General features: G+C 40.9%; 2 protein-coding genes across 2 annotated transcripts; one reads left to right on the forward strand and one right to left on the reverse strand.

Annotated features, from left to right (window-relative positions):
• On the forward strand, window positions 1–1215 carry LOC308416672 (interferon-induced protein with tetratricopeptide repeats 1-like; the record flags this gene model as incomplete). The annotated part of the gene is made up of 1 exon (XM_080911728.1): window positions 1–1215. One exon carries the CDS (start codon window positions 1–3, stop codon window positions 1213–1215), a length of 1215 nt encoding a protein of 404 aa, XP_080767854.1.
• Window positions 1216–6477: 5262 nt separating this feature from the next.
• Window positions 6478–9108, reverse strand: LOC308417500 (interferon-induced protein with tetratricopeptide repeats 3-like; the record flags this gene model as incomplete). Its single annotated transcript, XM_080912894.1, has 2 exons — window positions 6478–7708; window positions 9089–9108. The coding sequence occupies 2 exons, from the start codon at window positions 9106–9108 to the stop codon at window positions 6478–6480; spliced, it is 1251 nt and encodes a 416-aa protein (XP_080769020.1).
• Window positions 9109–11040: the final 1932 nt, after the last annotated feature.

An 11040-nucleotide genomic window follows, 5' to 3' on the forward strand; every position in this document is an offset into this window, starting at 1 on the left:
ATGCCCGATTTGGAAAGAAGAGTCTCAGAGACTGAGTTCTTCGATACCAACTACAAGAGGGGGATGCACAACCTCCTGGCCTACTTGAGACACCTGAAAGGCCAGCAGGAGGAAGCCCTGCAGAGCTTGAAAGAAGCTGAAGACTTGATCCAGAGAGAGCAGTTGGGCAAGAGAAGCCGGGTGACCTGGGGAAACTGTGCCTGGGTGCATTACCACAGGGGCAGCTTGGCAGAAGCCCAGATCTACCTGGACAAGGTGGAGAAGGTTTGCAAGGACTGTGCAAGTCCCTTCCGCTACAGGATGGAGTGTGCCGAGATGGACTGTGAGGAAGGCTGGGCCTTGCTGAAGTGTGGAGGAAATAATTATACACGAGCCATGGCCTGCTTTGCAAAGGCTCTAGAAGTGGAGCCAGAAAACCCTGAGTACAACACTGGCTTTGCAATTGTAGCCTATCGGCGGGATTTCTATTATGGGAGTTCTCTAGAACCTTTAAGGAAGGCTGTCAGCCTAAGGCCAGAAGATCTATACCTAAAAGTTCTCCTTGCCCTAAAGCTTCAGGATTTAGGCAAAACAGATGAAACAGAAAATCTCATTGAAGAAGCTCTGCCCAGAATATCCCCTAATGACAATATCTTTGGATATGTAGCCAAATTTTACCGAAGGAAGGGTCGTGTAGAAGAAGCTCTCAGGTTCCTTGAAACAGCCTTGGAAAACACACCTTTATCCTCCTACTTGCATCACCAAATTGGCCTTTGTCACAAGACACAAATGATTCAAATAAAGAAAGCTACAAACATGCAACCGAGAGGAGAGGATAGAGAAAGAGCAGACCAATCCATTCGTTCAGCTATATATTATTTTGAAAAGACATTGGAATTGAAACCTTCATATAAATTTGCTTATCTTAACCTGGCTGAAATGGACTCAAAGACTGGACAGATTAGAGAGGCAGAAAAAACTTTTGAGAAAGTGTTGAGTATGACCAACTTGGAAGAACATTTACAGCAAGAGATTCATTATCGCTATGGCCGGTTCTTACAATTCCATAAGAAATCAGATGAGAGGGCCATCACCCATTATTTAAAAGGCCTCAAAATTGAGGTGACTTCTCTTTCCAGGGATAAACTTCTCAAGGCTTTGGAGACGCTGGCTAATAAACACATTAGACAGAATGTTCATGTGCTGGAGAGCTGGAGCCTCCTTGGGTTTGTCTAAAGACTCAAGGGTGACACAAGTGAAGCCAAGTCATGCTATGAGAAGGCCCTGAGGCTCACAGGAGAACTGAACCCTGAGTTTTGAGGTCCAGGTCATCAAGTGGCTTCTTAAATTTGGTGCAACACCCTATTCTACTATTCTTATGTAGCTGTTTCCTTAAAGATATAGAACTCAATGAATACTATGCAGAAGATGGTGGGTTTTTTTATCCTGTTTTTCTGCAGCACTGATTTTATGTTACATCTGACCTATGAGTGTCTGTTCTCCTATGCATTACTGTGCATTTTCCTTATCAGTGTGACTTTGGACTAGATGACATACGCCATCATTCTACTAGTATCCTGATCCAAGGACATCTGACCAGGGAGGCTTATTTTTCATGACATTTTCCTACCTTAACAAACATCTGAGAGCAAAATAAATGAGCAATAGTGAGCATTAAAAAGGAGAAAAATTCAGGATATCCTGCAATGTTTAAGTCCATGGTTCTATTTTCATAGTTCTGTAGCCAAAATCTGCTGCTCAATGACTCCCAACCATATAATCAATGGAACTTTTTGTATACATGGGGCTGATTTCAGACAATTGTGGTAAATTTTTCTAGTCCAAGTACATTGGTATTTATTTAGCTCTAAGAATGTTTTAATGCCTTAAGGAAGATAGAATTAAACTGTAAGATCTTTGGAAATTGCCAACAAAAAAATGACGTAATGGCTATCTTACAATGTTCAGAATATTGAGAGTTGTGCAATAGTACTTTGTTACTTTCCTAAACCTATTATATTCAATAAAATCTGCTGACATCACAGAATATTGAGAATCTTTATATTGGAACATTAAGATCTGTATTCTAGGTTTTATGGAATCAGAACACAGCAAAACCAACCTGCAGAGGGTTAGGAGGGACAAAGCAAGGATGCTCTGGGAATATAGAAATTAATAAGTCTTAAAGAATATATGGAAGGAGAGAGGAAGGTATTCTACCAGAAGGATGTCTGACAAGAAATCATACTTTTTATAAGAAGTCATACTTTTGATAAGAAAGCATACTAGTAACTATCTCCCTAAAGTTACTATACTCCATGTAAGTCAGTGTGAACATACTGAGTTTAAATAAAAACTTACTATCTGGCTTTATGAGGTTCACTCCAAAAAACCATAGACTTACAAACAATCCTGATACCAGGCATGAGAAGACTTTTTGAGTTGTAAGTCAGGGTTGTCTAAAGGACTCCTGAAACATTTTAGGATGCTACTGTTACTCTTGCTTGCCTTCTGAAGGTAGGAAGTTAAATTCCTATGGTTGAAGACACCAGGCCACTAAGACCTAGGGCCAAGTAGACCCAAGGTGGATCTGACCTGAAAGCCTCCTTCCTGAGATATAGGTTTTACAGTCTTCCAAGAAGCTGTTCAAGCTTCCAAAGAAGGGAAACAAGGAAAAGTGCTACCAAGATCTGCTGCTTCTAAACCTTTACAACTTCCAGCATAGCACTAGGATAATGCTAAGGATGCAATAGTAGCATGCATACCTTGGTGGTAATCAAGGATTCTCAAGTAGAAATAAAGGCTTAATCAAGAGAGAACCCTTACTTGGTAAAGGAACCCTCACTTGGTAAAGGAACCAACTATTAGGTCTAGAAAAAATCATTGATCTTAGAAGAGATGCTACAACAACCACATTATTAAAGCAGCTTGATTCCTAACTACTTTCAAAAACAGCCATGCTTATGCCCATCAATGAGTGTTGTTCTTACTCCTCATGAAGAAAATTCTCTTTTAACAGCAAAAGGCCATTGTAGAAAACTACAACCAATCAATCAAAGTACAGATATTTCCCAGCATATACATCTATATCCCAAATCCTGTACCTAAGGTTTGTGGATTATTGCAGAAGATAAAGTGGATAAAAATTAAAGGCAAAATAAAGAGAAAGTTTGGTGTGAGGTTGTGACTCCCGTAACTATCAGAGGTACCATGCCTACAAAGTCTCCCCAACATAAAGGCCCACACATAACTGAAGAGGATGGCACCCATGGGCATGCTGAAACTGCAGTAGAAAAGCTCCAGAGACCTCACCCTTAGGCAAAGAACTAGAGGCAACTGAAGGATGGTGAGAATGGGAGCAATAACCTACGGGAAGAGCACAAGAAATGGCCATGCAATAACAAATTGTCTGCCCAGAAATTATACACATATTACTGTCATTACTCACGCCATACCAGTGTGTGTGGTAGGCAGGCAGAAAGAAAGACAGACAGACAGATAGTAGGTAGAAGGATAGACAGGAGCAAAGCCAGAAAGGAGGAGAAGAAAGGATGGGGAGGATTGAGGAAGGGAAGAAAGAGAATAAGAAAAAGAAAAACATTACAAAAACAAAACAAAACAAAAACCGTCTCCAGCTGAACTCAGCTATCTTTTCAATTGTTTTCTGAGAAAACAAAATGAGTATGTTTTGTTAGAGATTTGGGATAGTTTGCTGTAACTAAAACAGTTTTATTTTTTGCTTTTTGTTTTTTTTTTTTTTTTAATTTCCCTCAGCTTATGTTGTTGTTGAGACATGGCAATTAATGGTGCCTTCCTCACCTACTGGAATTTGTACTGAGAAAGAAACTATGGATCAAAGATCTTGAAGCGCTGTGCTCCTAGATGTGCTATCTACCACCTTCTAAACTAGTATTATACAATGGGAAAGACTTGGAAGTCGTAACAATTCTTTTGAGAAGGCACGATCATTTCCATACATGCTCCTATGGTGTGGGTTGTTCTTGTGTATATTAAATTCTTTTTAAATGTCACCATACCTGTCTTACAATATCTGAGACTGGTGATTAGTTATATTTCTGAGCGATATGTGCCATAATCATGTAGCACTTTATTAAAGTGTTAAATAGATGATAGGTGAAAAGTGTGACAAAGACGTCAGGGCACATTTATTTATCACGCTATTGTGTCTTATATTAGCCTCCATTTTACATATAATATGATAGCCATTGCAATTAAAATTACATGAGCCTATGCTATAGCATGATGTTCTAACATACATATAAGCTGTGGATTGGCTACAACAATCCATGAGTGTGACTCACCTTGAGTCCTGATTTTTCACAGTATGAACTCTCAGAATTGACTCTTCCACCAGCTCTCAGTACAATTGTCTCCATCTTCTGTCCTGCACTGTCATGCTTCTGAACTAATGTCTTAAGACAGGGACTAGCTGTATTGTCCAGTCTGACATAAAACTTGACATGCAGTCTGAGCTGGCCTGCCACTTTCCATCTTGCCCCAGAAGTGTGTCACCACCCCTGCTTTCTCTTTACATAGAGCATTTGGTAAATCTCAAACTGCTTAGAAGGTTCCAGTTTTTGATAAGGTTATTTGGTGTGTCAGAGGCTTCTTTGTGTGTGGAGTGTTTGCTCAGTTCTAAATCTAGAGAGACAAATCATATATTGTCAGGGTATTCCCACCACACACCTTTTTTTTTTTTTTTAAATAAGTTTCAAGTTTCAAAACAAACTAGGCAATGATTTCCTAATTCAAATACATTTATTTCAAATACATTGTCCATAATTTAGTTCCTATCTAAGGGAAATAAATTTATTCCAACGCTAACATTATTACTGGTATTTCTTTGTTGTTCATAACCTGTGGCTATAAATTACAATCATAAATGAATTCAAAAGTGACCAGAGCTGAGCTGGGCTCCATACACCTGAGGTCACAGAATTAGGAAGCTGAAGCCAGAGAACTGTGAACTGGAGACTAGCTAGGGCTACAGCATGAATTCAAGGCCCATCTGGGTGATACAGGGAAAGTCAGACTGAAAACAACAGGGCCAACAACAGTACCATCTGCAATCGAACAGTATGAAGAGTCTGAGAGAGTGTGTGCTTACACAGCACACACACTAACACTGGAAATAATCAGAGAATATAAGCATGGCCCCTGCTCAAAGAATACATGCAAACTTGTTATATGTTTTATTTTTTAACCTGGAAGTGGGCCATCATGCGAGATGTAAAGCTGTGGAATAAGTAATTTAAAACAAGACTGTGAGAGACACTTCTGAATTCTGAGTGAAGGGCAACTCTAGTAGCAGATACTCACCCCCAGTGTCCTCAAACACAGATTGGAGGGCATTTGCTCAGGAATCTCTGGGTACCCAGAAATGTGGCCAAAATCAACTGCTAAGTGTCCACAGGCTTCAACTGCATCTTTTAGACTTGAAGAAGAATGGAAGTTACTGGATACACAGATTAAACATGATTTGCTCAGTGCAGACACAGATGCTAGAACAGGTATGTTTTCCTGCCCTAATGTGCATTTATAATTAACCATAATCTTAGCAAATGAGGATTCCCAAGAAAGCCATTGAAATTTTCATCCACATGTATAATATGTTTGGATCATATCCATCCTCCTGTACTTTGCTCAGATCCCCAAAACAATGTTTACCACCAGACTCATAGCCTCTTTGTTTCTAACATAACTGACATTGCCTCTTCAGAAAAAAATATAGATGACAAAGAAGTCACTGCCCATCCTAAAAGAAGAACCATTGAGAATGAATATGGCTGTATGACTTCACTCTTCTTACCGCCACACAAACTATGTACTTTAGTTGAATCTTTTACATTTATACTACAATTACAATTTGCCATATATCTTAATGGTAGGACACACACACACACACACACACACACACACACCCACACACCCACACACACACACGGGAGAATATAAGGATGGTATCTATGCACACAATATTGTAATATTAGGCAAAAGTGAATCCCTCAGGCTTACGTGACTACAATGAAGTGGATTGAAGAAAGCAGACTAAAGTTTATTGGCAGGTGCCATGTATTGCAGAGAAATATTGTGATCAAAAGGGGCCCTGTGAGCCTCAAGCCCCATTTCTCTACATGATTAGTACCAAGATCTACTGAATGGAAAATGATATGGCTAAGATGAGCAGATGAGTCAGGAGAGAAAGCAGTTCTTGAAAGAAATACCAAGAGCAGCCTCTCATCAATCCTTGGCAGGAAGGCTCCTGCTGTCCCAGTCCTTTCCTCCCCATCAGCACCACTCATGTCCCTCACAATGCAGAGCTGAGGCTCTGCACTCTGGCACACTTCCGGTTGTCCTCAGAGTCAGATGATTTCAGGAAAAGGCTGCCTGTGCCCCTGATTCTGTTGCCTCCTAAGCCCAATCCACATTCAGCTTCTCATCTATTCCCTGGAGATGCCAAGAATGCAGCACATTTTCCTACTGCCAGGTAAGATCTGCCTTCTGTACTTGCTGTCTAACTTCTTCCTCCTCAATGGATTTTCGATGTTTTGGAAACTTCATAAAATCCTCCAGGGATGCAAGGCCTTCAGAATTCCTGTGACTCTCCTGGAGGTTGCAATAGCTTTCAAAGAGTTCTTGTTCCTCAGTGCAAGGGCTCTTCTTGCTGAAGACCATCTGATAGCATCTCTCTACTTCCGGGAAATCGAGGAGATCTGAGTAGGAGTTCAGAGGACTTGGCCTCCTCTGAAGAGCCTTCTGCATGCACTCCATCGTTAATCTTCTCAGTTCTTCCATAGTCTGTCTTCCCTCACAGTTGTCAGCATCCCCTGTCTTCTCCAGTTGCTCCAGTTTTTCCCTGTATCTGCACATGACCAAGCAGTAGAGGGCACTGTTGTTTGCTGTGGATCTCAGTGCTTGTCCAAGGAGTTCAAGAGCTCTGTCTAGGTTTCCCCTTTTCCTGTAAAACTGAGCTGCCTTTTGGAGGACATCTGTTTGATTAGGAGCCTTTTCCAGGGCGTCTTCAATCAATCGCTCCCCCTCAGCAGCTTCTCCCATCTTCTGCAGTTTCAGAGCCAGGAGAACTTTCTCATACTGGTTGTGAGACTTCAGTGCCACAGCCTGCATCAGAGCATCCACAGGGAACTGCTTCTCTGGGTTTTCTTGTAGGCGGCACATGGCAATGGCCATCCCAGAGGAGCACTCAGGATCCCTGGGCTTCTCGTCTAGAGCCTTTTCAAAGCACATTTTAGCTCGCTCGTTTCTTCCACACTTCAGGAGTGTCCATCCTTCCTCACAGTCAAGTTCTGGGCATTCCATGCTGTAAGGGTTTGAAAACCTTTGGCAAACTTGCCTCACCTTGTCAATGTAAGCCTGAGCTGCTGAGAGTTGGCCCATGTGATAGTAGATCCAAGCATAGTTGCCCCAGGTGACCAGACATCGAATTTCTGCTTGATCATTGTTCTCTTGCTTCCTTAAATCTTCAGCTTGCCCTAAGCATTCCAGGGCTGCCTCGTTTTCACCATCTAGGTGCTTTATATAGGCCAGTAAGTCATACATGGTGGCTTTGGCCTCAGACTGTAAATTTTCAATCTGGTTACACACCCTGTCTTCCATATGACTTGACATACTTCCTTCCTTGAATAAATTCCAGGTGAAATGGCACTTCAGCTGTGGAAGGATTTTTTCCAGAGTTTCCCTGTTGACCTCACTGTGGAGAAAACACACATGGTCACCATGATGGGCACCTGTACATCTTGTTTATCTAGTGACAGTAAATTTTACATGGAGACTGGACTGAGCCACAGGACAGGGAAAAATTAACCAACTTCTTCTGATTTTTGGAGTCAGCTATAGAGCTCAAGGATAAATTCGTTTTCTGGCTATAGTTTCTAATTGGTAATCTGTGACATGAAACAGCCATTAAACCTTCAAGCTCTCTTTATGTCTGTCCCCTTTCCACTCTTCTCCTTCCACCACTTTGGTCCATCCTGTGAACAGTTTCACACAGCAATATCTCAAGCTCCTTTCTACCCTAATGGAACGAGTGACTTGCTGGTGACTCTTTTACCCACAAGCAAGTAATACCTTCATTTTGCCTGCCTATGAAAAATCTATGGTCCTTTTCAAATAGTTATATCCCCATTTCTCCTTCTTAGTCTTACGTTAGATTTATTCATTTGATAGTTCATAATTCCATACAATTATGAATGTTAACCACATACAAAAGCTGACTATGAGTCAGGACACAAGCATATTTCAATTTGAAAGCTGTCATTCTTTATCCTTATTCTAGTTGCAGGGTAGAGGTGAAGGTCAGATAGAGGAGCGGTCTGATAATGTGCTACCAAATTCTGATAAAACAAATTTCAAAAATGAGCATGCTCATGCACATTCTCAATCCCAGCACTCAGAAAGCAGAAGTGGTCAGATGTGTGGGTTTGACGCCAGCCAAGGTCACAGTTTGAGACCCTGTCTCAGGAAAGAAAGAAAAAGTAGGGAGATCTAAGTTCTCTTAGAACTAATCAATACCTGGAGCTTATGATTACCTTATTATTCATGATACTTTCAATGAAGACTCCAAAGGACAGTAAGATAACTAGAAAACAGCAACTCTTGAAATGTGATTTAGTCTTTTTAAATATAAGAAGCCACAGTGGACCTGGAACTCTAGGTGCTGTTTTTTAGGTCTCAGGTTTCATGGGGCAGACAGTTCTGAAAGAGGCCTGACCAGGGCATCTTCAAGGCCTTCCCTGGTTTCAGCTCTTCCATGCTCTGTCCTTACACAGAGGGAGTGTAAGGGAAAAAATTCTGTGTCAGATGATTTCCATTGTCAGTCTGATGGGATGTATATTTACCATACCATACCATAAAAACACAACTTTGGGAACGTCTAAGAAGGCTTATGTTTTGTTCTTTTTCTTTCAGAAATGGGTAACTGTGCAGTAAAATTTTAAGTGTGGGTGGCACCCCATCCATGGTACAAGGTCCAAGACTAAATAAAATATATAAATAAAATAAAGCCACCTGGGCACCAGTGCTCACCTGTCTCAGCTTCCACCTGAACAGTGAGACCGGCATTGGCTGTTACCACCGGGATCCAAATGCCATGATTGTACCCTCAACCTCTGAGCTGAAACAAATGAACTTTTCCTTCCTTTATTTGCTTTCATCAGGTATCTTGCCATGGCATTCTAAGCAATGTAACTCAACAGAGAGACACACAGATATACAAATTGGAAGGTGGGTTATGGGAAATTTAGACATGGGACCATTTAATCCTAGACACTTAAAGACAATAATTGACAAAACAGGACACAGAACCAGAACTTTTCATGAGACTACAGAACACTCCTACCCACAATGTTCTAGTATTTACATAATCCTGCAATTTCTAACATTGATGAGCAAGAGCAACCCAAGATACCTCTGTCCTCACGGAATGCAGTGGTACAGACTCCTGGCCACATAATCTAGAGGGTCCTGCTCAGACCTGCTTAACGTGGTGCTCTAGGTGCAGCGAAACTGAAAACATAGCAAATTGTTCAGGCTAAGTCAATAGAGTTCTGGGCAGGTCAGCTTTCTGGACAATCACACTCAGAACTAATACTCATCTTCTCAGAGACCCATTCTATAGGAAGGAGTAAGTTAATGTAGTTGGCTGTGCATGCTTTTCCCTCACTGAAATTCTAACTCTGATCTGGCTAAACATTTGTAGCCCTTGGAGCTGAGGGCAGAGAAGAGTCTCTTTTCTCCATAGCTCTCAAAGAAGCTGAGAGCATCTGCCTTCCTTTTCTATCAATGCCTCTGCCCTTCCCTGATAGGTGTTTGGCAGGAAAGGTAACACTTTCTCTTAGTTCTCTCTGAGGCTCCTCAAATGTCAGGTGTAGTTTCATTAATAAAATATAATTTAGGATGATTTCTCAATACTTACCATAAAATGTGCTTATTTACTGAATTATTATACCCCAAAGTCTCAACAGTTTGTGTGCTCATGTGTCCACACACACTCCTCCTAAGTTCTGTCTGACATGCCTGAGATGCCTGTGTGTATCTTCATACTCTGCCCTTACCCTCTGTAAGTAACATTGTTCTGTTCCCAAAGATACAACTAAGCAGAGTTAATAGTTTGAGAAAGAGTGGTTTTCTGCTTGCCCTGCATCTTTTAAGTTATCAAAAATAAACTTTAAAGTTTGAGATTTGCTTGCATTTGAGAAATGAAAAAGAAAACCCCAAAGAATGAAACACCTGTTCTCCGTAAGAATTTTTTATACTTCAATCATGAAGTTATCAAATATTTTAGCAATATAAATTAAACTTACAGTGCTTATTCCAACTCTCACACTACCTAATTGAAAAGTAAGAGGTTGTTTGAAAAGTCATTCAGACACAGAAACACACACATACACACACTCACACACAGACACACACACACACACACACACACACACAGAGAGAGAGAGAGAGAGAGAGAGAGAGAGAGAGAGAGAGAGAAACACATGCAAACAGACAGAAAGAGATACACAAACACAGAGATACACGCAGAAAAAACACACAGAAATATAAAAGCACACAGTCAGGAACACAGCCTCATTTTTAGTGTATTTATCACTTTAAATAAAACAAAAAATAGTCCAGAAAAAGCAATATTATTATTACTAGCTCTGAGTCAAACTTTGTCTTTGAGTAAATCTTACTGTGTCTATAAATCTTCCCCAGGTCTGAGCAGTTCAAAAAATGGCAGGATCCTACATGTGCACACAGAGAAAGAATGATCAAAGTCTGTTCAATAAAAGTCCCGCTAACAAAGGTGTATTGCATCTATAAGCAAGCAGAAAACTTCAGACATTTCTATGCAGCAAGCTGCTCAGTTTATCATTGAAGGTGGAGAACCAGAGATTGCACTGACCTCATGATGGGGATCTGTGTCTGTGCTGGTATGAATATCCCAGTGTGGGCCAAGCAGCTCAGAAATCTCAGTCCTCTGTAGTTGGACACTCAGAATATTATATAAGTGGGCAGTGGGGGAGCACATGCATCAGC

The sequence above is a fragment of the Micromys minutus genome (assembly GCF_963924665.1).
Source record: "Micromys minutus genome assembly, chromosome: 2".
Classification (NCBI taxonomy): Eukaryota; Metazoa; Chordata; class Mammalia; order Rodentia; family Muridae; genus Micromys; species Micromys minutus.